The sequence below is a fragment of the Pteropus medius genome, unplaced genomic scaffold (assembly GCF_902729225.1).
Source record: "Pteropus medius unplaced genomic scaffold, Ma_sr-lr_union100, whole genome shotgun sequence".
NCBI lineage: Eukaryota > Metazoa > Chordata > Mammalia > Chiroptera > Pteropodidae > Pteropus > Pteropus medius.
This window is the reverse complement of record NW_024350398.1, coordinates 431,144-458,776: the sequence shown is the minus strand read 5'-3', so window position 1 is coordinate 458,776 and position 27,633 is coordinate 431,144. Positions and strand designations below refer to the sequence as shown.

Sequence of the window (27,633 nt, the reverse complement as noted above, 5' to 3'; positions counted from 1 at the left end):
GCCTCACATGCTTGATTCTACTAGAAGTCGAGGCCGGTATTGAAAGTAGTTCAAGGTTGAGGATTTGGTACTGTTCGGATTTAGGACTTGGAGGTCGTCCGGCAGATTACTCATCACCGTGCTTGGACTGACACGTGTCCACACGGGTAAGGGAAAACGCGTGCGGCCTCTTCCCCGGGGGTTGAGCTCGCTGGCCGAGTAGGACTCTGTTAGTGGGTAGGCCGTAAACAAACACCCATGTCGCGTTTGCTTTCGTGGCTGTGTTTCCAGCCATGGTCTGTTAGCTCATTTCTTTGGATCGGTGTATACAGCAAGGGTGCCGAGTTTAGTCCTAACGCAGACCCATGAAGTCTCTCAGCGTTAAGGGAATGCTCAGCGTTAGGGGGTCTTGCTGTAGCAGGAGGACAGACTGCTCTTTCTGAAGCGAGGCATCCGTTCAGAAACCTGGTCACCTTTCTGCTGGGAACATCACTGCTAGCGGGGTCTGCGGCGGGGCACTTATTGTGGGCGGCACGTGCTCATAAGGCACTTGTCGGTTCTTCTGGTACCATCTGGAGACATAGTATTATCATAATGTACAGTTTGAGTGAGACTCGGGAGAGAGGAAGAAGGAAAATACAGGAGAGGCTTCTTCCCGTTAATCGATGTAGGCTTCAGTGGTAACATTTTACCAGTAGAGAAGAGGAAGTCATTCTTGGAGGACAGCATCGATGTCTGTGTTCTAGAATGTGAGGCCCGCCATGGATGAGTCCAGTTTAGTTTTCTGCCTTGACGGTATCGCCCCTGTCTGTAAACCCCCCTTGTGGCCCAGCTTGTCTGGCCGCTGTCCCTGATTCTCTTGTCGTTCCTGGTTTCTTGGCTCATACTCTCCTCTGCCTGGAACAGCTTCCGCCTGTTTCCACACCTCAGTCCTGCACACCCGCCGGGACCGACCTGGGCGCGCAGGGGCGGGGTGTGACAGCCCGAGGGTTGCGGAAGCGGGTGGCGGGTAGGGACAGGCGATGCTGGGGCATGGGTGTGCCGTGGGAGGTGGGGGCAGAGGGTGGGGTCCTGTCACGAGCCTTTTGGGGAGAAGATAGAGCAGATCACTGAATGGAGGATAGAGGTGCAGTGACTTGCCCACGTCCTTCCGCTGGTGACAGGCGGAGTCAGGACTGAGCCCAGGCGGTCCGGCTCAGTCGGTGTGCCAGTCACGGTGCTGTACTGCCTCTAAATGAGGCTGGGACAAGGTCCTGATCTCAGGCTTTCTGTCCCATCGTGGAGTTAGCAGCTCCGTAGCGGGAACTGCGAGGACTAATGACTCAGTCGTCCATGCAGCGCCCTATGGCAGCTGTCACCCAAAGGGTAATAATGCGCTGAATAATAGCTGGCTGACGTTTAAGGTTCTGCTTTGTACCGGACACTGCTCTGAGGACCGAAGTGTGTTTTCTTGACCCTTACGTCTCCTCCGTGAGGTGGGGTGCTGTTATTAACTCCATTTACAGATGAGACAATTAAGGCAGAGAAACCACGCAGCAGAGTCACACGCCAGAGTGCGAGGCGCTCAGTAAATGTCCCATACCTGGTTCGAAACCTTTGGGGATAGTTGGAAGGAAGAACAGTCACAATAGTGAGTCCTGCTTAGTCAGCGACATGCAGTGTGCTGTCGTCTAGCCATGACCAGTCGAGGGGACTTCGTGTAATGGCAGCGAGGACCCGGGGCGGGCAGGCGCCTTTGGGCGACCTAGCCCTTCCCACGTTGGGGGCGGCAGTGACCTCAGGGCCCAGAGGGTGCTCTGCGGGTCAGGGCCCAGAAGCCACTGCGAGAGCTTTCAGTCTTTTCTTGAACACGGTAATTGAAATTTTGTCGTTTCTCCCCATTCTGCCTTGAGCCAGACGGGCCCTGATTTAGGTGCTGGGTTGTCTGAGGGCAGCTGGGCACTCTGCGGGGTGGGCGCGCTGTGCCCTGGGAGGGGAGGGGGCAGCAGGACCCCAGCCACACTGGCCTCTGACTGGCCAGGGGCGGCCGCTTGCCTCCCAGGAGGCAGTTCTCTGCAACGGGGTAGCGATGGCCCCCCAGCAGACGGTGCTCACTTGGCTTATTTTTCCTAGTTAGTGTTAAGAAATATGACAAACCCTCTGCCTGTGTCACCTGCCAATGCTGTGAGCCTATGACTAGGGCTAGAAGGAGGACCCTGTCTTTGAAATGCCTTAATTCATGTTTACCATGTCCTGCAGTCTGTGGAATAGTCCCAAATTCGTTGAACAGTGTTTAGGTCTTTGGAGTCTTTCTGTGGTAATTTTTTAAGCTGGGAATGTGTGGAACACTGCTTCTGATAATGGTCTTCTGAAAGTATCAGTTTCAGTCAGTGGTTCTCAACCGTGGACTTGACCCTGGGGTATGGGTGGTGGGAACAGTAGCCAAGGGTCTGTGTGCCAGTGTTCGTGGCAGCATTTGCTGTGGACTGAATCACTAATTGTGTCATGTGTCTCTGTGTTGTTTTTCAGATGTTGTAGCTACGCTTCTGATTAATAAACTGCAATTTCATTGTAAATCATTACTGAATTCTTAATGGCCTCTTCTCTTCATGTACCTTCTCAGTCCAAAAAAACGAAAGGGTAGCCATGGTCACCTTGGATGACGTGGTGTCTGATGGACGGAGCAGTACTGGCATTTAGGGCAGGGCCCTTGGTTTACATTTCGGGTTGTGATGAGTCTCTTTCTCCGGAGTTACCAGATTGACTGTGATTTCTGAGTAATTAAAAACCCTGACACTTGGTCATATGCTATTTATTTTACTTGTTAATTATTTTGACTTGCGTATTGCCCTAGGCATATTTATATCAGCTTATGAGTCATTTTTCTCATTTATGTTTCTATTTCATAAAAAGTTATTTTAAGGGAAAATGAGAAGATAAAATATTTAGTGACCATTTACACGTTTACACCCAAGTGAATTGCACATATTGCAAATTTATGAAATTATTTTTAGATCTTTCTTAGTAATTTATCTGGGACAAAATGCTATTAAATTCTACTTTTAGTATGCTTTTTGAGGCCGTCAAAAATATATGTTGATTTTATAGAAGTGATTTTTTGAAGCTAAAACAGATGTTCTTAATAAGTATTCTGAAACATTTTTTTTTTAGTTTTCCTTGATCCTTTGAAATACGGAGCTGAGTTTTACGTGGGTCACATTATCCTGTCTGAAAGTATAATAATTTTTTTTCTTAAAGACAAATTATAAATATATATGAAATTTTAGTTTCTGTTACTGCAATACTTTCAGTTTGCTAGATAGGCTCCAGCCCCTGTGGCTGTTAGGTGAGGCTCTCAGCACCTTACAGAGTTGGCCAGATCTGAAGGGAGATGTGTAGCAGGCAAGTAACGTTTTTAATAGACCAGCGTTAGGAGTTAAACGAGTCTTCTGTAGGTTATCGATACTGATTCTCATCAGATTATTATAATTTAAACCATGGTAAGTGTGAAGATTAAGATTTGTAGGCCATTTTTGCAGGGAAGGGAGTTGGTGTTATCTGCAGATTAATTTATATCACAGGTTTGTTTCTTGTGCTTGTTAGCTGGGAATTCATCTCAAGTGGTTTTTAACATTTTTGATATTTGTAGCCTCTTGTTCACTCATTGAGTTAATGAATCTCTGTTCATATATTTTTTGGTATTGTACGTATTTCTAAATTCCATTAATTTGAAATATACGAATTCATTATTAAACGGCTATTTATAATATGAAAAATCCTTTTATCCCTAATAAATTTCAGAAATTAATACTTAGAGAAATCAACTTAATGCTTTGCAAATTTAGTATGTGAATAAATGAGGAAAAATATATGGAAATACACTGTTAACGATAATTTCAAAGGGAATGAATTTAGTTGGTTTCATTGAAAACACAGCGAAGCCATCGTGCGTGCGCTGCTGCCGAGTGTGTTTTAACTGGTGGTTCGGAACCGTCAGTGCGATCTCACTCTTCCTGTGTCTGCAGGGGCGACCTAAGCGGTGACCGCTTTCGCTGCCTCAGTGGCCGAGCCCTCTGACCCCTCTTCTCTGTCTCCACCGCAGGTCCGACCGTGCTGCTGTCTCAGCCCGCCGTGGTCCAGCTCCAGGCCCCGGGGATGCTGCCCTGTCCACAGCCAGTGCTTGCTGTGGCGGCGGGACAGCTTCCTAATCACACGGTGAATGTGGTCCCGGCCCCTGCGGCCAGCAGCGCGGTGACGGGGAAGCTGGCTGTGACTAAACCTGCCCTGCAGAATGCCGTGAGGAGCGTGGGTTCAGATGTGAGTTTTGACACTTACTTAGTGCTTCTTAATGCCCGATTTAAAAAAGGAAAACAGAAACGAGAACAAAACACGCTTTTGTTTTTGTTGCTTTGTTTTCGTTTTTGAAAGTTTGTTGCTAGTGTGTCAAAGTGCTGACATGGCATACCGGACCTTGGGTGGAAAACGAGGGTAGGGTTTGCTGTGTCAGGGTCCCGGTGGCTGAGGTGTGCGGCGTCCGCAGGGGTCCGACGGGAAGGGCGCCCGTCTGGTCCTCACCCCGCCCCCCGCCACGCCGCCTGCGGGGTTCTTTGCTGTTTCCTGACCCAGATGTTTTGGGCAGCCCCTCAGCGGGAGTGTGCACACTGCTTTTTAGTCCGCGTTTATGTGTAGCATCTCTGGGTTTACCGAAGTGTTTTCACCGCTGCATGATGACTCGCTACTCTTAGGAATTCTGTCTCTTCATGATTATTTGGCACGTTCCCATCTCTGCATACATTCAAGTTTTCTAGCACGTTGTGGGGTTTTTTTTTTAATAATTTGTAAATCACAGAAAATTTCATACGATTTACCACCCCCTAAAACCGGTTATAATGCTTGCCAGCTAGCTAGTTCTTGCTTTCTTTAAAAGTGATACGAGATACCTCATGTTGTGTATTAAACAGTAATTGGACATCATGGGCCTAAAGTTTAATGAAAGTCAAATGATCAGGCAGAACGTCGCCAGTCATTCGAATTGGCTGCGTCACCTTTCTCTCTTCTCGGTGTTTGGGATAATTTCTGTAGTAAGTAAATGAATGACAGTAACAAAAATCTAAAAATATTCTGTGACAATTTTAATTAAAAAGTTGTACAACCAATAAAAAAAAGCGTATGTTTTTTCACAGGAAACAGAAGTTAAGAGAGTTTAAGAATGATAGAAGAGGATTTTAAAAAAAGATGCCTTAAAATTTCCTTTTAGTACTCTTTAAATTATGAATTTGAATGTTTCTCCTGCGATACTCCCAAATAGAACAAGCAATGAGAAATATTCAAAATTGTTGTTACATAATGTGTTAGGACATTTAAAATATTTATCATGAAATTTAGACATGAAAAAAAGTAATGAGTAATCAGAACTTTTCAAAACTAAGCGACAGTCTATCACAGCTGTCGAGAAGTAGTAACGTCATCTTAGTGCACTCACAGAATTGTAGCGTCTGATCGTGGGACAGTCCGGAGGAACTTAGCTGGGCGGGGTGTTTGTCTGGAAGCCTGGCCCAGGTAGAGGAGTGGTCTCGGTAGACTGAGGAAGGCTGCGGGTGGCGCCATCTTCTAGGGCCCGAGGGGTTGTCGTGTGGAAAACAGGACAGTCGCTCTGGGCGATTCCAGAGGACTGGTCTAGAACAGGGGCAGGCCCCTTCCAGTCCTGTGTCTTCCACACGGTCATTGTATTTAAAAACCAGAGGAGGCCTTTGTTTCATCGCATGTGCCGTCGACCTGTTTCGTAGTCTCTGAACATTTCGATGGATTCTTCGTCCATTAGCCTGGCGCCCTTTTTAAGTTCTCGGAGTGAAAGGCCACGCCTGTTCCGCTCTTGAGCTCGTGAGAGTATCGTGAGCTTGGTGAGTAACTCGCCGATGGGGCCTCAGTCAGCACTGAGGACCCAGGGGACGTGTGGGACGAAGCGCACAAACAGCAAGTCTTGTCTTTTTCTTAAGGCAGTGTTCACTGGCTGACGTACTAGTTTCCAACCCTTAGGCTTGACAGTATGGCCAGAGAAAGGTTGGAGGACTGTGTGTCCGGGGCAGGCGACCTAAAGACACCCTGAGTGTATTTTCCAGTCGGCCCGCACCGAGGTTTCTGGGCCAGCGCGTCAGGGAGCGAGCCAGGCCTTCTCAGTGGGAGTTTCTGGTAGAGGTTTTGCCTTAATGTGTATTTCAAGTAAAGGCCCAGCAGTCTGTCCTATCAGCTGGCCAAGCGACTCAGGAAGCCATAGTCAGCCTGTTCCAGAAGCAGCTGCAGAAGGCTTTGATCTGCTCGGCGTCCCCTGTGCTGGCGCTGGGTCACCCTCAGTAGTCAGCGTGTCTGTCAGACTCGAGTTCTGTTCAGTGGGACACATTTGATTTAGTAGAAGTTTCTGATTCAAAATGGCCCAAAAGAAAAAAAATTTCATTGTTTTTTGTGCTTTTAAACAAAACGTGTGGTGAAAAGTTGTAATTTAGCCAAAAAAAGAAAGGAAAGGAAAAGTCGCGTCCGTCTCTCGTGGCTCGCAGTGCTGACCCGGCTGCTTTTGTCCTACCTTCCCTTCTGTCGCGTGGCGGGTCGCGCTCTCCGGAGGCCCGCTGCTGCCATGAGTAGCGTTTTTAGCGTGCCATCCCCTGCGAACTGCGTTAAGTGCCACGTGTTCTCCTGTGAAACAGTTTGCCTGGTTCACATCATAATCCCACGCTCCCTGCCTTTTGCTGTGAAATCTATTCTGTTGAAGTCTTGGAAACCTCACCCACGTTTTCAAGAAATCCGGTTTGTTTTTGGCCCCGATGCTGGTGGAAGAGACGAGCACCGTCTGTCGCTTCAGCGTTCAGTCCTCTCCTGCACGCTCGGTGAGCGGCGGGCCTCTTGGAACTGCAGAGGCGCCGTCACGGCAGAACACGCTGACCCGTCTTTAAGGGGAGGGCGCCTGTTGCCAGGCCTCAGGCCCAGGGCTGGCAGGCCGGCAGTCTGTCTGCAGGGCACCACCTGCCCATCCCGACCTCACGAAGCTCACGAACCGCCACCGCCCTGCTTTCGCGGTCACGGAGTTATGTTGCTTTGGTTATTGGGTCAAGGTGGAGCAAAAACCCTTCATGGAAATCAGGTGGGGACAATGGCAAGATGACCAGGAGGTGGGTCAGAACTAGAATTGACCTCCCATGCGAGCCCGACTTGGGGGTGCAGGCCTGACCGACAGCCTGCCCACCCCGTGCAGCATCCTGTGAGACTTCACTTAGTGACCTGACCCCTTCCACCCCAGCCCCCTACCCTTTGGGAATCTGCGCTGGGTCACTAGAGCCACCATGGAAAGCTGGGTGCCGGGGGTCCGTTTCCACTGTCTGCGGGTGTTAGGCGTGGTGTGGCGGGGACTCCGCACTTCTCCTGGAGACAGTGCTGTGCCGGGATGCGGAGGTGGCGGACGTGTCCCAGCTGGTGCTCTGCCTGCTCCTCTCCTGCCGCGGGCAGTGCTGAGCCTCGGGGACGATGCTTTGACGGGGCGCAGTAGCCGCGCTTGTCCGCAGGGAGACGTCCCCTCCGCTCTCAGAGCTGCTCGCTGGGAGCACAGCCCTGGGCACGGGGGCCCGGGCCTTGAGTACTCGGTGAGCCCGGGAAGGCCTGTAGTAGCACGACTCGCCGGAGACCCCCAGAGCGTATCTTTCAAGAAAAATGCGAGTCTAAATTCGTTTACAGGGCAAAGCAGTGCGAAGAATGGAGGGCGTCTGTTCCGCTTCAGAAACGAGGCCTGACCTCTGCGGGCACTGCAGCCGCTGGCTCATCGGAGAGACGCGGGCGTAGGTTCTCTGTTAGGTGGGTGCGAATGTAAATCGTGTGTCTGGCCTAGACCGGAGGGAGAAGCAGCGAACAGTGCTTCTCAGCAGAGGCATCCATCAGAGAGAGTCCGACAGGAAGGGCCTGGTGACCTGAGGAGCCGTCCAGCTTTCAGTAAAAAATCGCTCTGGCTCCGCTGTTCGGCTTCCCTGCTACCCGGACTCTCTGCAGGTAAAAGAAAAGCAGGCTTTGTTAAAATATTCACAGTTTCTCTATTTGGAGGTTTGAGGCTTCTAAAAATTTATCTTGAATAAAGATTTTGGCAAGTAATTTCATTTGTGGTTACGGTAGCTTTGGAAGGGGAAGCGAACAGAAGATTTCTTTTTTCGTTTTTTTTTTACCTGACGTATTACGTCAGGCTAGATTTACGTTGTGGAAACTTTTTCATTCTTTATTCTGATTTTTTCAGCATCTTAATAAAGTTAAGAAGTAATTTTCTTTAAACGGATGCTGTTTTATGTCTTNTGTGGACTCTGTTAAAAGCTTGTTGATGGGATCTGGTTTCGAGACACCACTTGATAAGCCTTGCTATTCCTGTTTCTGAGAAATCTAGAATGGGGCGAGAATCCTGATGTTATTGTAAAAGAAATCAATATTAAATTGTTTGATTTTATTTACTGGTCTCATTAAGAGTTATTGAACACCCCACAGTAAAATGTTTACTTTTTAAAGTCCATTACAAAACATATCGTCAGTAATTCAGGCATTTGTGTACCGACAATAATCAATTTAATATTATTTGGTACTCTTTATGGATTTAATTTTGCTAGTGCCCCCTCTTCCCCCCAAAATTAGACCAGTGCTGTAACAAATAGTTCCTGTAACTTAGTTTAGAAGACACGACGAAACTCATTTTGCTCAGTGAATTTTGACGACGGTAGATGGTGTGGGCGGTAAAGAGTATAACATGGTTTTGGTGTGAACTCTCGGTAGGGAGAGTTGACCTTCGTGAGACAGTGAGACCATGGGAGTGTTCAGTGTGTCCGTCACATTATACGGGCATAGGAAGGTCAGGGGAAACTCGGACTCTGAGGGCTTTAGCAGAGATAGTCGTGAGGTCCTTCATCCTTGGGCCGTGGAGGGACAGCGTCCCCAGCGGGACGAGATGGGCTGCTCAGAGAAGCGTGCCAGGCCTGCGTGGAGACCGGGGTGGAGGTGGGTGTGAGTGGCCACGGGATGAGGGCGCGAGGCTCGGTCAGCCGTGGTCCAGTCCTGGAAGGCCTTGGGAGCGGGCGGGTGGCCAGGATGCACACCTCGCGTGGTTTTGCCGTGCAGTAACTACAGAAAAATGATTTTTTTGGGGGGAAGGTTCTCTTAGACATGGTCGACAGGAAGAGATTGCAGATGATCAATGTCGGGGGCCCCTGGCCCACGGTGTGGCCTTCGTTCCTGAGGAGTTGGGGGGGCACAGAGAGTAGAACGGGGCTCGGCAAACCATCTCGGGGAGGGGGCTTGAGCTTGGCCGTGCACACGGCATTTGACAGGGTGGCACCCAAAGCAGAGGCGGCCGTGCACGTGGCTGGGCTCAGGGTCTGACGTGCAGACTGGGGTGTGTGCACATGCACGTGGGCGCACAGGGCACTTTCCCGGGACGCTTCTTGGGGAAGCGTGGAAGGTCGGCGCTCAGGCTCAGGAAAGGCCAGAAGGAGTTTGACGTTCAGGGTATAGAAGGCCTTGTTTAATCGTTTGATTTTAGCCGACTTAATTTGAGTGGTCTTTTTAAAAACTTACTTTAAAACAACCAGTAGCCTGTTTTGAACAACTTGTTTGAAAATAATTGTGAGAATCGGTACGTTCGGGCCCGATCCAGTTCTAAAATCCGAATGTTCTGATCATTTCCGAGATGGCCGTGCTGCGGAGACAGCAGCGGATGATCAAGAACCGGGAGTCCGCCTGCCAGTCGCGCAGGCGGAAGAAGGAGTACGTGCTGGGGCTGGAGGCGCGGCTCCGGGCCGCCCTGTCGGACAACGACAGGCTGAGGCGGGAGAACGGGTCGCTGAAGCGGCAGCTGGACGAGGTGGTGTCGGAGGTGAGGCTGCCGGAGGCGCGGGTCTCGGGTCGCGGGGTCCTGGGGTTTCACATTTCCGGGCGAGGTGTGTCACACGCTGGCGCTGGCTGGACAGCCCCTCAGTCCGCCTGCTCCCTCTCTGCCCGCTGGACTGAGTCCGCCAGGCCGCCCCCGGAGGGAAGGCAGCGCCAGCGGAGCAGCTGCCCTCGTCTCTGCAGCCGGCCGCTGTTCCAGCCTTTTTGCGTGGTTGCCGTGCTGGTCCCCGGGCAGCTCGCGGAGACACGCCGCTCTCAGGAGACCCGCCATGCTGTCCTGCGCCAGGCGATGCCTCTGCCTCTGGGCGGGGCTTCTCCGGTCCCTCTGTCTGCCCTGAGCACATGGGGACAGTCTGCTGTGCTGTGGACACTGTGATGAAGAGACGGGGAGACGGACGGCAGAGGCAGCTTAGCGTTCTTCGAGGGTCCAGAAGAATGCAGAACCGCCGCGTTCTCTGCTTTCGGGTGGGGAGGCACCCACGGCGGGGCGGCTGCCGCGTCTTCTCTCCTTTCTCCCCTTCTCTCTCTGCCGGACAAGGGCGCTTGGACGTCCCGCCGCAGAGTTCTGAAAAGGGCCGTGCGTCGCCGTGGAGCCGAGGTCTCTGTTGGCGCTCGCCCGGGTGCGGGGCGCGCCCGTCCTCGGCGTGGCTCCCCGCGAGGCTGGCGTGTGGAGTAACCGCTTCCTACGGCCGTTCCCTTTAGAACCACAGGCTGAAGCTTCCCAGTCCGAAGCGAAGAGCCATCTGTGTGATGATACTGTTGGCGCTCGTCGTCCTGAACTGTGGACCCTTGAGGTAAGAGTGTAGATGTTTGTTTTCATACTGATGCTAAAAATTCAAATTCTCGTCATTATTTTCGCTCTCGTCGTCAGCTAGAGAAAAACAGATTCGTTTTGTTCTTCTCAGCAACCGGGCGGGAGAACAGACATGGGATTCCTTCTTGGACTTCGCCTAGGTCTGGCAGAAAGTCCCCATTTTTTCCTGAAGGAAGCTTGAGTTTTCAAATAGGTCATTGGCAAAGCAGGAAAGTGAACTAGGGTCAAGGGCCTGGGCATCAGACTGCTCGAGTTCAAGTCCTGGCTCCTCCACTCAGCGACTTCGTTGTCTCAGGCATGCAACTTTCTGTGTCGGTGCCTTGGTCTCTTTTCAAGTGGGCGTCACAGCAGTGCTGCTGCCGCCACCTGCCTCCGTGCTGCGGCGCTGGAGCGTCGGTGATGACAGGCACGTGGGCGGCTTCCTCAGCCTGAGACAGCAAGCGAGGCCCGCGAGTCTCCGCTTGATGCGGGAGGTTTGGAAGGGCAGCGGGGATCTAAGCGTTTGGCAGCGTTCTGGCTGATCCCGGTGCAGGTCTGCAGCTAACCACAGCTCGAGAAGCGCTGCTTTCAGGGTGGAGTCATGGGGCACTGGCCTTCGCAGGGGTCTCAGAGATCACCTCTTTCGGATGCCCACTCTCCGTGGCACACGCAGCACGGACACAGTGGCCTCCGTGACGTTGGAGTCAGAGAGTAATTACATGGGGGCCAGGCCGTTGAGGATCTCCTGGCCCTCCGGGAGGGGGACCTGCGCAGGGACAGCTGCAGGGCGATGGGGCGAGTGTCGGAAGACTGCGGTGAGCGGAGTCCTGGGGCGGGGTAGCTCGTTCGCGTGAGGTCCTCGGGGAGAAGGGCCACACCGTACCGATAGATGCTCAGACGTTTTTGTTGAAGGACCTAGTGGAAGGGAAGTCCCCATAGACGACGCTGAATCTCGTGATCACAGTTTGCCGTGTGGGAAGTGCGGGAAGGCACGCCAAGGACAGGGAGCAGTGTGTTGAAAGGCTCAGTTATGGCTGACGCTCTCAGAAAAAAAGTGAAGAATTCGGTGTATCTTGTACCCGTGGGAGTGTGTGGGCGGGGCCGTGAGTGCCGTGTGCACCCGGGACGCGGGTTCCGTGGCATCGAGAGTGGACGGGATCGAGGAGGAATTAGTGGCAGGGTCTGCACGTCTGTCACTCCCACGGCCTGGAGTGCTCCCCCCCCGAGACCCTCGTGTCAGTCAGCTCCCATGCCGCCTCGGTGAGGCCCTCCCGGGCCAGCCACCCTCTCTAGAAACTTGCAAGTGTTAATAATCCTGAACTAAGCTGATCTGCAAATCATCCGTAAACGGCCACGTTGGGTTGTCCCCTTCCCGGTGTTTGGAGGCAGACTCCTACCCCCAGAGCACTTTCCTTCTAGGACCACAGGCCTACCTGGCTCTCCTCACCTCACGTTCTTCCTCCCCTTCTCTCCTCTGAGGACCAGGTCTGCCTTCTGTGCTTCCCTAGGGAGGGTCCCTTTGTGTTGAAGTTCAGGGTTACAAGCAGGGTAGACTGTGGGATTACAAAGTGTTCACACACAGAATGTGTTCCTGATAAGCCCAGTCTCTAAGACCAGGACTGATGAGTTGGAAGTATTAAGTAGCTATTGCAGTATTTGTTATATACCTGTGTGTGTGTTTGTGTTTGTGTGTGAGTCTGTGGGTGTGTGTCTGTCCCAAGTTCTCCCATCAAGAGGACATACATCGATGACTGGAGGTATTGGGGAGAGTGGAGAGGAAGAAGTAAATAGGAAATTCTTGCATGTAAACAAAAATAGCAGTGTTTTTAAAATAATTTTTTAGCTTTATTTGATAGCCTGTCTCCTGGGATTGTGAAAGGCTGATGAATTTGGCTGTTGACAAAGAGAGTAATTTCTGTTTCACTGGAAATATTTCCTCATTGGAAATATCAGTTTGCAGCAACTAGGAGAATCTCTTTTCTCAGCTATTTGAGTTTAAAGTTTGTTTATATGTGTGTGATACTTATTTCTACTTCATACACATGTACAACAGAGCTTTGAAAGGGTGGGATACTGACTTGGTTTAAACAGTTTATAAATAAGGTACTTTATACTTATAAAATTTATTTCCAAGATCGTTTTTCGCATGACAGGATGCGAGGCTGTGGGTTGACCACGTCAGTGTGTCGTGTTGTCTCGCTCTGTGCCCAGCGCTGTGGCCACGTGCCTGGACCGACAAGGAACTCGGGTTTGCTTCAGAGCCACATACAGCACGTGTGACATGTTTTTATTTCACCGATTGTTTTGCATTTAAAATTTTTCAGCCTGTTGGAACAGGATCCCAGCAGAACGAACCCTAGCGCGAGCCCGGCGCGTCAGAGGCGGCGTCTCCTGGGATTTTCTGCTCAAGAGCAAGACACGCCGGACGGTGTCATCCAGCAAAACGGCCACAGGTAGAGGGCGCGTCTGCTCAGCCGACGCAGTGACGCTGAGACAGGGTTTCCTAGTGCGCCGTGCGTCTAGACTGTTTGGTCTCCGTTTTAGTTAGCAGAGCAAACAGGTTCTTGAGGCTGTCAATGAATTTTACTGTTAAGATCAGTTCTAAGAATGAATTTCCTTTCCGAAGTCTTTACTAGTTTTAGAATTCTCGTAGAGGTGCGCGCTTAAAGTCTCAGTCTGTGCGCACTAACACACATCTTGAAACACACAGTACCTACACATTTAAGTAGGTGTCAGTCCATTAATTTGGTGCTCTCACTTTTATCATTATAAATACTGAATAAGAGATACCAAAAATGTGTGTGAAACATTTAAAAGCACCAAATATGGGTGGGTTTTGAACTGAATTTTAGGTGATTTGTTTGTACTCTGCCATGACATTTGTATTCATTTTTTGACTCGTCTTCTTGTTAGATTTCGTTTTTTAGGAGAGTTCAGAGAACTGGTTCAACTAAAAAGGTAGATCCCAAGCCCATGAGTCATAATACTGTGTTTGCCTGCCATTTAATTAACTGCATATATTTTTTAGTCTTAGGAATGTGTGATGCATAATAAGATGACCATATAATTTGTCAACCAAATCGGGACGCTTCTGAGAATGAAAAGTAGGGCAGGGTTGTTACGTCAGGACATCGGGCTCCAGGCGGGGCTGCCCCATATAAACGAGGGAGGAAAGTCGCCCTGCGTACAAGGCACCAGCCAGAACCTGCCCGCGTCCCAGGCGTTCTCCTCAGCCCGGCCCTTTCCGTTAGTGTTTTACGCGCTGCAGGTCTTGCCCTTGAGCGGTTTACAGGCGCAGAGCTCGGCTGCCTCCGGGCCGGCGCGGGTCTGATTGTCTCCAGATTGCGCTGGCTCAACTCACCCGCGCTCTTTCCTGGTATTTCTTCTGTCCAGCTTTTTTCTTTTCCAAAGAATATTTTTGGCTGGTAGAACAAAGCCAGTCAGCACAGATGTGCAGAAATCATTACGAGAGTTTATCGTGTGGAAATAAAATTATAAATCAGAAATGTATTTTCAAAAGCAGTTTCGGCCTTCTCGAATGCACTACAACATTTGTGTCTTTGTAGGTAGGCAGGCCTGGCTTTTAAAACGACGTGTCTGTCACAGGCCTTTGTTCCCAGGTTTTTCGTGTGGCAGACAGCCTCTCACAGGCACTCGGACTTCACCACGGACAAGGCAGAGTTTTTTCTCCCTCAGCCTTTCGATTCCGGCTGATTCCCTTCTGTGCGCACAGCCATTACCCGTGCAGCGCCGTCTCTGTTTTATTCCAAACAACTTAGTGTCGATAGGCAGGAGACCTTAACTTAGTTTTCCACTCTGCCACATCGTTTTTGTCAAGGGGCCAGTGATTTCAGTGTCAGTAACTGGGGGCTAGATAAATGTGAATTACTGTGATGATTTCTGTAGAAAATGAGAAAATGACGTTCGTGCCGTATGGTCTCTACTTCTCGCCTTTTCTGTCATATTTGCTTCTGTCTGAATGTATGTTCTATTTATTATATTTTTATTTCTGTAAAAAACTAATTCCAGTTATGATTTTCTACATTAGACTTTTAGGAAGTTAAGGTGCGAGAAGCCACATTCTGTGCATGTGTGTTTCAGATACGGCCGCTCCGTTCCCAGTGACAAAGCCCTGATGGTGCTGAGCGAGGAGCCCCTGCTCTACCTGCCCCCACCTCCCTGTCAGCCCCTGGTCAACGCCACCGAGTCCCTCAGGTGAGTGTCGCATCTGGGTGGGCTCCCGCGCTCCGCTGGGGGTCGGGGACAGCCTTGCTCGGCTTAGTTGGGCGGCTGAGAGGACCTCCGAGGTATCTGTCCGGTGACCGTAGGCGTCTCAGTGGGGGTCCCGTTTCCGTAGCAGCCTGCTGGAGGCGTGATGGGTCTGTCTCACGAGCTGGCAGTGGGGTTCGCACACTTGAACACGTCTTACTTGAAAAGCACAGAATGAAAGCTCAGGTAAGGGTTAGACCAGCGGTGGTAGCGTTCAGAGCAGAAGGTCCCTTTTCTTCAGATTAGGGAGAAGATGATCTGAAGATGTAGCTCTGCGTACACTTTCCCGTTCGTGCGCCTTTTCCTACTTGCTTTTCTCTGGACTTCTTTCCTGCGATTTTGGATCCTAGCCTCAAACCTCAAAAGCTGCCTGAGTTTTTTCTTTGTGATAAGTAGTGATCAGCTGTAGTTAAGTAAACATCGGTAAAACTGCTTCACAGCTGCTCTAAAAAGTAAGCAAAGTAAAGGGAAATTTTATTGGGACTAGGCTTTAAAAAAAATTCCTGGTGTTGGAAAATTGGGAAGTTTGGAGTCTAGAGTGTTAAAATATCCGGGTTTTTTTCCAAGCACTCTAGTCCGTCCTTTCCTCCTCCTGAGGAGGGTGGTTTTCGCAGGCCGTAGCGCCCCGCTCGTGGGCGGGGGCCCCGTGGTGGCCTGGCGCTCCCTGGCCCGTGCTGTCGCTGTGCACGGCCAGGGGCAGAAGCGAGAACCGCTTCCGTGCGGCAGGTGTCCGGCTGCGGTTGTTGTTGAACCGTGAGCTCGTGGTCGAGGAGGCTACGTGGAAAAATCCATGTCGTATCAACCACACGGTGTCTTCGCTCTTCCCAGTCAAAAAGCGATACCGAAGTCCAGACACTGGGACGCTTCCTGGAACCTGTGGGATAGGGCGAGATGGTTATTTCTGGTAACGCGTTTAATTACGCTGTTTTATAGGTTAAATCATGAACTCCGAGGGTGGGTGCACAGACACGAGGTGGAGAGGACCAAGTCGAGAAGAATGACGAATAGTGAACTGAAGACCCGCATCCTCCAGGTGTGTCTGCTCGGCTCTGGCTCTGGCTCTGCCCGCCGCCCCTGCGGGGCCACCCTCTTCCCTTCAGGGTGTTCAAACTTGAGCCGCGCCCCCTGCTGCTTCCGATGCTGTCACCCCGGGGGAGCCCCCAGGTTTCCTAGCACTGGGCCAGGGCGCAGGGTGCTGCCCCCTGCCCTCTCCCGCAAATTTGCTTTCCAATCAGGGGTTCCTGTGCCTGGACATCGTATCAAATATTTTGTGGCACAAAATGCTTAACAAATGACGCTGTGTATCTCTTGTTCTTAGAGCCTTTCAGAAAGGGCGTTGAAATGTGGGGCAGCTTGGAAGTGAAGCCCCATCTCCCTGGTGGCACCCTCGGCCGTAGACATGTAGCAGTGTGGATTGGCGACAGCTTGGACTCAGCTTAGTTAGCTGCCTTCCCCTTCATGTCCTTGGCCACAAAGCGCCATCTCTCGTAGTCACTCCGTCTTCATCATGTATTTATTACTGCTTCTGAAGAACTTAGACTGGCAGCTGGCACATTGCAAGTTGCCAGCAAATGTCCCCTGTGGCGGCAGCTGTGAGCCGGGTCCTATTCCCGACCCTGAGGCCCGGTGGCGAGTCTGACGGAACCCTCGCCTCAAGAATTTACATCCTAGTGAGAGAGAGAAACAGGAAACAAGTGAATAAACACTTACGTATACGCCACATGAAAGACGTTCTCTAAGAAAGAGTGGGTTGGAAGTCAACGTGTAAACTGGGAGATAGGCGGCTGTTTTGGATTAGGTGGCGAGGGACAGCTCCTCTAAGGAGACTCCACTTGTGGCAGCAGCCTCCAGTTCTCAGCAGTTGAGTGGACAGAGGTTCGTTGTCCCTCGAAGTCTGCCAGAGCTTGCCAGGTGGCTTTCCTTTAGCAGTGACCAGGGAGGCCTGGCCCAGGCCAGCTCGGGCGCTGACACACTGAAACACGGGCCTCTCCGAGACCTTTGTTCACGTTATGGCAACTTGATTGGTTGTTGGTACTTCTGGAGGTTAAGGCCATTGTCACCAATGTCACAGCTACTGCAGAGTTCCAAAGCTGCTAGTGGCATTGGAATGCAGTGTACGGTTCTGCAAAACTCCTGTGTGACAGCATGGCCAGAGGGAAGATGGACTCCGTCCCCCTTCTACTTTTCAAAATCTGGTGCCAACTAGTGTGTCTTGTTGGCAGGACATTAATATTATCCAGAACCCCAGTGGCAACAAGTTTGGGTAGAGTAAATTTTGGGCTTCTGTCCTTTGCTGTACAGGGAGGAGCAAGGAGGGGTGGGACTAGATCATCGCACACAGCTGGCACATGGGCTTTACGAAAATTCGATTAAAGTCCTTGGCCCAAGTGAGTTCTTTTGTCTTGTGACATAATTTTTCATGTTAGTTTATCCTGCACATTAGATAAATACACAGAGTAATGGGTGGTCGGGGCTCCTTGATCTTGAAGGAATGTTCGTGCAATGGAAATTATTTTAATTTTACAGCCTTGGAACATTTGGAGGAGATTTCTAGTTTAAAGTCTTCTCTCTCTACTGTCTTGGGCGCGTATCTTTCTTTAGCGAGCTTGGGTAGTGTTGAGAAGTGTGGGACTCCACGCCATTACAGAGAAAGGACTGACAGGGGTAAGTCCATATTAGTCAGGGTGAGAAGTTCTGCTCAGTCAGAGGAGGGAGAACCCTCCTCCGCTGTCGGCGCCACCGCTTACGGACAGCCCTGTGGTTCGCGCGGTGTGGAGCCAGCAGCTGCTCTGCTTGGTCCTCAGCTTCTCTGGGTCTGGGTGAGTGTAGAGCGTGCAGCTGGGTTTCGTTCCTCATTTCAGCCTTTTCCCCTCGCACCACCCCTTGCAGGTGGAATGTGGACCCAGTAGTACAGTAAGATCGTCTGCGTATTTAACAGATTGACATTCTTTGAAGTTTCTGTCATTTCTAAACCTTACGTACCACATTTGGCTTGCGTCATTTCGTAATTCTACCCTCTTTATAGACTGAAGTGTTAGAAGAGGTAAAGGATCGAATTAGTGAAAATATTTTTCAAAATGAAGAGAAAATAGGGATATTTCTAGGTAGACAAAAATTACCGTAATTCGTCTCCAGAAGATCTGCACTGTAAGAAATACTAAAAGAGGTGGTTTAAACTGCAGGAAGGAAGAGCGAGAGAAATAATAGATGCTCCTCTCGTTTTTAGTGTATTTTGTGTTTGTGTGTGAATGTAAATGTCTTTAAAAGCCTTTCTTTTTTTTTTTAAAGTAAAAACTCAGAGCAGTTCGTTGTGGGGGTTACAGGTTATGTAGAAGTAAAATACAAGATGATAGGAGCAGAAAAGTATAGAGGTGGTAAATGGAGTATACTCTTAGGAAGGTTTCGTGTTGTTCAAATGATATTTCCAGGTACACTATGATCACTTAAAGATCGAAGTGTAATTGCTAGAGCAAACACTAAAAGCTAGCACAAAGAAGTACAGCTTAAAAAGTGAGTACAGGAAATAAAAATGGAATACTAAAAGTATATTTCAACCAAAGAAGGCAGGAAAAGAACGCACGAATAAAGAACAAATAGGATACATAGAAAAAAATACCCAGATAGTAAACTAAGCCCAGCCACGTTAGTAATAAAATTTAATAGACTAAAGATATCAGCTTAAAGAGAGACTGGCAAACTATAATTTTTAAAAGACAAGACACTATTCTATGTTGTTTACGAGAAATAACATTTTAAATATAAAGACACAGATGGAAAATAAATGGGTGACAAAGTGTGTATACTGTGCGGACATGAAGCATTAGAAAGCCGGGGTGGCTGTATTCATCAGAGAAAGTAGACTTCCAGACAGAATAGTACAGGAAACAAAGAAAGAAATTTCATCGTATAAAAGGACATTAAATCAAGACAACATAATTCTAAATATATAGGCTCCTAATAACAAAACTTTAAAATACATAACGCAAAAAAAGTGACAGAACTAAAGGGAAGACAGCTCCACACGTCACTGGAGATTTTAAATCCCGTTCCCTCCCGTGTAACCGCCTGCCGTTTTTGCCGATCCACATCCTGCGGATGCCCAAGCTCACTGCCGGTTTTTCAGAGGTTCCTCTGCTAACTGGCCTAAGTCTTAGGTAGGTAACCGGCGTGTCCAGTTTCTGTTTGCTCAGTGTCTCTGTAAGCCGGTGTTTTAAGGCTGCTCACTTCTGAGTCAGGGAAGGAAGTGTCGCTTCTCCCGGCGAGACCTCTCGACGCTTGGTCAAAAGGCGTGTGCCAGCGTGAAGGCTTCGTGGCTCACTCAGCCAGCGGTGGAGTCTGGCCTCCCCGTGGGCCTTTCAGACTTCAGGAGCTTTTCATTGGGAAGAGAAGTATTTTAGACCAACATAGTTGTTAAATGTTCAGTCGTACCTACATGACTTGGTCATAAAACTTGAACTGAGCATTTGGGCTGTTTTCTAAAAAAATTTATGAGAAGTGTCTTAAATGTCTCACTCTCCATAAGACACATCTCTTGGCCCAGAGTGTGACCAAAGGAGTTGTAATTTCTGTGTTGGCGTCGAGTTATGTAAACTTACTACGTTTACATAATATTCACGAAAAAGACACCAACCGTGATGTTTTAATGACAGGTCAGTAAATGTAAGTGCCGACTGAGTCGCTACGGGGAGACCTTCATGGAACTTCATGCTGTGGCTTTAACCCGCTCTTTCCCTTCCAGGGGGCTCTGGAGCAGGACTCGGGGTCTCAGCTCATGGCCGTCCAGTACACAGAGACCACTAGCATCAGGTGAGGAAGTGGGGACGCTCCGGACCAGGAATTGAACGTGAATTACAGTTGGCCCTCATGAGTCATGAGTTCTGTATTTGTGAGTCGCCTACTTGCTAAAATTTATTTGTGATCCCGAAGTCAGCACTCGGAGCACTGGTGTGGTCATCTGCAAATGTGCAGTGTTCCCAGGTGAGGTCATCACAGCGAAGCTCTCCTTGCCCGTCTCTGCCCTCGCGTGGTAAACAAGTGTCCTTTCTGGGGCGTATTTAGTGTCACATTTTCCACATTTTTATGCTTTTTCGTTGGAGACCTCGTTTAAGATGGCCCCAGTGTGGTACTGAGCTGTTGTCTCGGGTTCCTAAGTGCAGGAGGGTCCGCCCTGTGCCTCGTGGGGACAGCCCATGTCACAGGAGCTTCATTCAGGCCTGGGCTTGGGGAGCTCAGTGCTGCGGCGTGAACACGTGTGTTGAATGGGGGGCCCTGAACAGGTGCAGACGACAAGGCGATGTGTTGATCTGCGGTGGAAATGCCACCACCAGGGCTCACGGGAGCCTGTTGCATGACTCGCTAATTCAGGGTCCCACGGACTACGAACAAACTGTCATGAACTTTAAAAATCGACTATATTCAAAGCGTCATAGTCAGACATGGCTAGTGAGCAAAGGACTTGCTTCAAAGGGAGACCTTCGACTCGCTCGTAATTCCCTTTCAGGGCTCTGTTTCTCCTCGTCGGTCAGTAAGGACCGATTGGAGGTACAGAATGAGAGCGTGTGAGGAAGGACACATCTTTCTGCAGAAAGATGAAGCATCGTTTCTTTAACTCTCCTTTAACTTATTGTGTTAAACAGTAATAGACTTATTCTTGAGCCCTATAGTGATGTCATCTGAGTGAATCTTTGGGGATACGGTGGGGTTTGAGGCACTGTAATTTTATTTACAATTTTATCATGGCGCTGCCACAGTACTGACATCTCTGCTGCGGATTGCTGAGCGAGTCCTGGGGGACAGGACCCACACGTGGCACTTCACCTGCAGTGTCACGTCTCTGGCCCCAGTCACCGTCCTGCAAGGTCCGTTTATATAGTTATTCTCATTCTGTTGGCGAGGAAACCGGGGTTGCTCAGAGGTTGACTTCCCCGAGCATCCCCACTTGAGGGCGGCAGGGATCCAGAGCCAAGATCCCAGCGTCAGTCCTAAGCTCTCTCTCCCTTCCACACAGCCCTCCAGGCAAGTGTATCTTCCCAGACTTGACAGAGCAGTGAAAAGAACTTTTCCTCAGCCTTAAGTTTTGTTACCAAAGAGTTTAAAATCATGCAAACCAGCACAGAAAACTGTTTTCTGATACGTTCATTATTTTCATGTGCGTTATAATGCACTTGACTTTCTGGTACATTCTCAAACCTCTATCTAGAAATGAGTTTCCGCTTTAGTGAATTGACTCTTCCAAATCTCCTGACCTCGGGCCTTTCAAAATGTTATAAAAAACCGCCAAACTGCCACTGGCGTCCTGGTCGAGATTGTCATGCCACAGACGTGGCCTCAGAGCGGGAAGCATCTCCGAGGGGCCATGAATCTGGCGGTGGAGGACACTTGCCTGTCTCTCGCTCCTGCAGGAACTCGGGACGTGAGCTCCAGGTGTACCACGCCTCCCCCAGAAGCTACCACGACTTCCTCGATGCCATCCGCAGAAGGGGGGACACGTTCTACGTTGTGTCGTTCCGAAGGGTAAGTGCTCTCGGAGGCACGAAGGAGCCGCCGAGCCCTGCGTGGTCCGCGGCGCCGGCCGGCCGTGGCCCCACGGGGCCGGGCCGCTCAGGTCAGCATGGAGCTGAGGTCAGGCGGGCAGTTGGTACCGAGGAACGATATGCTCCTTGCTGGCTTTGTCACCCCTGTGCATGAGCCAAGGAGGAGGGGAAACAGGCACGTTTCTGGGAGGCCGGTGGCGGGACGCCCATCGGCTGTGGAGAAGTCGGGGTCCTGACACTCCTGCTGGGGAGGACGTGTCAGCCACCCGGCAGGCTGTGCGAGAGTACGTGTGTACACAGCCCCTGCACGTTGTGGAGTAGATCGTGCGGAAAACGCGTAGCTGTTTTCGTGCTGTCTCTTTCCCATTAAATGGAAACCTGTGGTCCGTAGAGCTGCCATACGCGTGTGTGGGTGTGCTGCATGTCAAGCCAGGGACACACGAGCTCGAACGCCTCCACGGTCTGGGCCCGGGCTTTTCCTTTTCCTTTTTCGAAGAATGTAGCGGGGCCGGGGTTATAGATAAGCACACACTAACCACAGAGTAAGCAGTTCATTCTCTGCTTGTCAGCGCTCGCTACTGAAATGCTCAGGAAACTCAGTTCCTTTCCTGAGGTTTCAATACCTAGGAGCCCAGAATTTCAGGACCAGAGAACTGTCACGTTTGAAGGTTAGGGAAGCGTTCCATGGTTTTGGTCACGGATCGAATGTGCTGGGAGATTTGGAAGACGTCGGTGACGCGGCTCACGATGTCTGCCTTTTCGTAGACTTCCCGGTGCTCGGCCTGTTCTCGAGGTCTGTGTCGTTTCTGCGCTGCACCGGCCTCCCGCTGGCTTTCAGCAGCAGGGAGCGGCTGGGAGCAGGGTCTCCGCAAGGCTCCAGCGGGCCCGGCTCATGAGAACTAAGTGTGTGCTTTACTGTTGACACAGTCATGTTTGAAGTGGAAGAAAAGAGTAAACTTCTGCAAGTGGGACCCAGCGCTGCGGAGGGGAGGCTTGGCGGATGTGAAGGCGAGTGCGCTGAAGGTGCACGCCGTGGGGTTACCGCAGAAACGCGTTCCATTCGCATCTGGCCCAGGACTCCTCCGAGGTTCGGGCCAGGTTTTCTATTCGATCCAAAGAGTTGGGTATATATTCGCAGTTGCAATTGTCAAGCCATGTGTTGAAGTCACGGTTAGTGATGTCTTTGTAAGAAAGAGAAGTATTTTTTACAGAAAATATTCCTAGCTTTAAAGGGACAGTATTTTACAAAGGAAGATGGATGGTACTTTTAAAAATACGTGCTTTACGTTTCTCGTGTTTGTGAAAGCTATTTCTTATTAGTTAGCGGTCTTCCTCACGCGGGGAAACTGTCAGGGCGCTCACGTTCGGTTTGGATTTTTCGTTTCTTGATTACTGATTTGTCCCATCTCGGTCTTACGTATTAAGGAGAAGCAAGGACGAACTTGAACCTAATGAGAAAACAGTAGTTAGAGACATCTTTTTGCATTTTTTCTTGTTTTAACAGTGGGGTAAGGAGTTAATTTTATCATGGTGACTATAATCTATGTCATGGGACAGGAATTTGGTTCTTAAATCCTGGATTGTCCTTTCTGTTCCTGCTAGAATGGAAAGAAAAGTAGTAATGACCTCATGCTTGTTTTTTCTTCAATTTTTCGATGTAGAATACGCTAACAGTTTCATCAGAAAGGTGAGTGGCAGCATTTCTTGTGCAGAAGATTGTAGACTTTTTCTCCCACTTAGGTTCTTAATTCCATGGACAGAAATTATTGCAATTGGTACTGTATGGTTGTATTGGAAACTAAGAAATATAGAGATTCTGAAGCCCGAGGCTTTGCTTAGTATAAAGTAGACATGACAGAGCCAATAAGCGGCTGCATTATTTTATTCTGTAATCGGACGTGTATTTAACAAGTATTTTGATATCTAAAGTAGGAGTAGCGTGGACTGTTTCGCGGTTTGTCATCTGCCAAACCAGCTCTTTCCCGGATGTGCCCTCCCTCCCACCCCACTGCTGCACCTTCTGCCTCTCTGCGGTTGAGCCACCGGCAGAGGCGCCCATGGGCGACCGCAGCGCCCCTGCCCCGTGTCCTGGCCGAGCTCACGCTCTCCTGTTCTGACTTCCTTCAGGTTTCGCCTGCACCCAGCGTCGCCGTGTCGTTCCAGGTGTTCACGGCTTGCGCGCCTGTCGGTGCTGCCTCTTTCTCCCCGCTTGACTCGCTCTGGTGTGGTTTGGAGCAGGGCTTGCTGGGAAATAACTCGTTCTCAAACTTCCAGGTCACTCTGATGGTATAACTGATGCATTCATAAGAAAAAAATCCCATAAAGTTGAATGTATATTTTTTTCTTAATGCTTTCCTGCGCTAGTGTATTCAGGGAGGGAGGGGCGGGCTAAAGGCCATAACAGCCTGGCTTCCGGAGCGCGGGACAGAAGCAGGCGGCAGGAGCGAAAGCCCCAGCTAAGGTGGTAAGCTGAGTCCGGAGCGGGGGGCCGGCGCTGGGGGCAAAGGAGGCAGAGTGGGGTCACTTTTCCTAGAACTCCAGTGCACTCCGAGGTGTGGTGCCGCCCTCTGGTCCACCGGTACCCCGAGAGGCCCTTTTCATCTTCTGGGGCAGTTGCCCACTAAAAGTCGGGTCTCTCCGATGCCGACATGCCAGCTCCACTCCCGCCTGATACTTCTTTTTCAAATGAGATGGACGCCACTTCGGGAAACTTTTAATTTCTGGCATATTTTCTGCTTTCGGTACCTGTCCCTCAGATCAAAAGGAGACACCTAACTTGCCTTCTCATCTGTGTCAGATACCTACAGAGTGTCACACACACAGCGAGGACCGGAGCTGTCGCCTGGGCCTGCCTCAGAAATGCCCCCCTCTCTCTGTGAGCACTTTCTGTACTCGCAGGTCCGGCCTCGTCGGTCTCTTCTGAGCTGTTCGTCAGCAGTGCCGTGCGTGTGGCCTGGGTTAAGTCACAGGGTCTTGCTGTGGCGGGGGAAGCGGAGGAGACGGCCCCGCGGCCGGCAGTCCCCTGCTTGTGCTCCGGTCCGCGTGCCGCGTCAGAGCCGTGCCTGTCATTCCTGATCCTGCGGCAGCACAGCAAGAAGGTCTGGTCAGATGTGGACGGTTAGCGCCCCCTTTGGAGAACTGCGCCGACAACCTCGTCTGGTGACCCACAGGCCGTCATCGACCAGAGAGCGGGGTCGACAGCACGGACCGCGTTCTCGTGTCTTGGAAGCCAGTGTTAGGCGCAGGCACAGCCTGGCCCGCTCTTCTGAGAAGACGGTCGCGAGGGGTCTCGAGGGCTTTGTGAACTGTTGTTCCGCTGCGCAGCCTGACTTAAAAAGTCCTCGCCGTGTCGGTCCCTGACTGTTTGAGCTAAAAGGCTCATCTCTCTGTCCTGAGCCTCTTCAGAGCGGAGAGCGTCTCGTGCTTTTCCGTTCCCGCCCCTGGTGCTCGGCACAGCGCCGCCTCGCAGAGCAGTCTTAGGCGTGCTGCACTGAAAGAAGCCCCAGTGCTGGAGCTGCATTGTTTCCATCGTCTCTTAGGGACTCTTTTTACATCTGTTGCTTAAGGAAACTTGGGTCTATTTTAGTGATCCAAGAAGTAATAAGCAGTGCCGAACTCCGGGAGAAAGTTCTTTCGAGACGACTGAGCAGAGACGCATCGGCTTCATTCTTGTCTCAGAATCTAAGCTCTAGAGAGAAGAAATCACGTGGGTGACATGTTTAACAACCCACGGGACTGCAAGGTACTTGCATCCTCATGTTTGAACATTTGGCAGAAACGTTTTGGAGTGTATTGTCATTAGAACTTCCTGCTTTCTTTTCTGGAGAAAGGTTGCTGTCTGGTATCCATAGGGATTCAAGCAGCATGAGCCAGAAACTTGAAACTTTGGGCAAAGTAGAGGGAAGGCTGTAACGGTGCAGAAAGGCCGACAGGTGATGTGACTGGAAGACCACTTAAAAAAAAGTCACAAACGAGCAGTGATATTTCCTAAATTAATGCCTAGATGACTACCTAATACATGCTCGGAAGAGTGGCCTGTTTTCTTAGCGCATAGCACTTATTTTTTGGAAGTTTCTGTTTGGTGTGTGTAACTACGCAGCCACCCAGACAGCAGGAGCCTCCCTGGTGCTCAGAGGCAGCTGGCGTGCAGAGTCCGCCCCCCCAGGGGCCTCGGCCGCCCTCAGTGCGGGACCTCACGGCGGGGGCGCGCGCGGGTCTGCGGTCTGGCCGTGTTCTTATCTACACCGTCACGGCCTCCTAGCCAGATTCTTTCTCCAGTTGGAAAAGAAATGTGAATATGTGAGTTTGGAAAGATACTTGCTTAAAAAAAGTCTTATCGCAGTAGAGAGACATTTTGAAAAACCTTTTAGAAGATTTTTTTTTCTTCTAATTTTTAACTCACTTCGAAACGGACTCTCATCCAAGTCTAAAGCACATTATAAAGAACAGCTGATTTGTCTGAGTGCCCGCTTAACCCAGGGTAACTTAGTGATCACACCGGTCACAGTCCGTGTCCGTGTCTGGTCAGCTGTGTGCAAATGCTGACGCCTCTCATGTCCAGGAACAGTGTACTTCACGAGTCTCTTTTACCTACGTCATCTTGTTAGTGTCTTTCACGTGGCAGCGTCAGTATTCCTAGTCCCATTTACAGACGAAAGAGCGAGAGCGTCTGGCGGCTCGTCTGAGGACACGGAAATGGCACGCGCCGGAAGGGCGGCTGTGAGCGGAGCGTCCTGGCTGAAGGGCGGCTTTCCCTTTGCAACTGTGTAAATGGAAAAGTCACTGCTCCTCACAAGCCAGCCCTGTGACGCTGCCAGATCTGCCTGTGGTTTTGCTGGAGCCCTTGCAGAACAATTAAGTTCATTCCGTTTGTTTATTACCTGATTATGGTTAGAGCACTTTAGGTGACACTTTCTTAACAATGAAGAATAACTTAATTGTCCGAAAGATTACAATATAACTTTAGATTTTAAACCGGGGAATAGGGTAAATGGGCTTTGAGGGTTTCTAGTCTCTTTTTAAAACACTGGGGGAAAATATCTCTGCTATCTTTTAGAAGGGAAGTAGTTTGGCCGACACGGACCCTGCTCTAATAAATCAGAAGTCCAGAGCGTCTCCCAGGGAGGTGGCCTCGTGCGTGTGTCAGTGCATTGTCTTGTGGACTCTGTGTGGCGTGCCAGGTCCTTGACATCAGCAACGTTTGATCTCGTGCGCCTCGTTAAATGAGTTACTGCCGTGGTTTTAGGGGATTTAGTCATTTGTTCCCTGGCTCTGTAACAGATTGCTAGCTAGCATGAAAGAATTCTATTACTTGGACTTTTCAATTGCAAACTCTAAAATAGCTTGTTTTATGTTTGAGAAACGATTGTCCGGCGGCCTCTGTGACGAGGCTGGTACACAGCACGCATGGACGCAGAGCTCACGGCTCGGGAGTGGCCGGTCTCCGGCCTCGTCAGGAGGGTGGCACACCCTCCCGAGTGGGCACGGCTGCCCACCCGTTCAGCAGCCGTCGTGTGGCCGTGTTTGCGTCACGCGCGTCCATTTCATCCCCGCGAGGCCTCCTGCCTTTGCTGCCGGTGAGGCCCACTCGCCCCGGCCGGCCTCCCGCCAGCTCCGCCGCGGCTCCCTGCAGCCCGCCCGTGACCCCTCGGCTGGTGCCCGCGGCTCCAGCCACGCTCACCCGTGCCCTTGCTCCGCGCCTTTGCCATCTCGCCGTTCAAAATGCTACAAGCGGTGGGGTTTGCAGAAGTAAGGGGTTTTTTCTCAGTGGCTGTTTAAAATCACTTGTGTGACTCGAATGACAGTGAAACTTGGAAACAGTGCGTGTCCGCTGTGATGCGGTCGGACCTTTAGCTGTGGCAGGCACACACTCCTAAGAGGCGGAGTTCGGTGACCGGCAGCCTCAAGTTTTGGCAGGTTCCTTCTCGTCAAATTTCAGATTTTTCATAATGAGGAAAAAGGACATTTTCTGGAAGCAAACCGCATTCTAAGAAAGACTGCTTCTGCTGCATCGTGACCAGCGAGAGGAAGCGTTTCTTAAACAGTTCGTCGGGGCAGACGTCAGAGGCCGGTGTTCTCCCGACTCCGCTGGTCGCTGTGCCACGCGACCACGGCCTCGCCTGGGTTCAGGGGCATCGCCCGTAAAATGATAGCGTTAGACTCGCACGTTCCTTCCAGCTC

At 50.5% G+C, this 27,633-nt stretch overlaps 1 protein-coding gene across 2 annotated transcripts in view; it reads left to right on the top strand.

Moving 5' to 3' along the window:
• The window catches only part of ATF6 (activating transcription factor 6), an 80,955-nt gene that overhangs the window by 14,033 nt on the left and 39,289 nt on the right, over nucleotides 1–27,633 (top strand). For both annotated transcript variants that reach the window (XM_039839845.1, XM_039839846.1), the window contains exons 7-14: nucleotides 4,061–4,275; nucleotides 9,659–9,844; nucleotides 10,561–10,652; nucleotides 12,976–13,104; nucleotides 14,753–14,866; nucleotides 15,854–15,953; nucleotides 19,659–19,726; nucleotides 21,322–21,433. In XM_039839845.1, coding sequence (XP_039695779.1) covers nucleotides 4,061–4,275; nucleotides 9,659–9,844; nucleotides 10,561–10,652; nucleotides 12,976–13,104; nucleotides 14,753–14,866; nucleotides 15,854–15,953; nucleotides 19,659–19,726; nucleotides 21,322–21,433 — 1,016 coding nt within the window. The remainder of the gene's footprint in view (nucleotides 1–4,060; nucleotides 4,276–9,658; nucleotides 9,845–10,560; nucleotides 10,653–12,975; nucleotides 13,105–14,752; nucleotides 14,867–15,853; nucleotides 15,954–19,658; nucleotides 19,727–21,321; nucleotides 21,434–27,633) is intronic.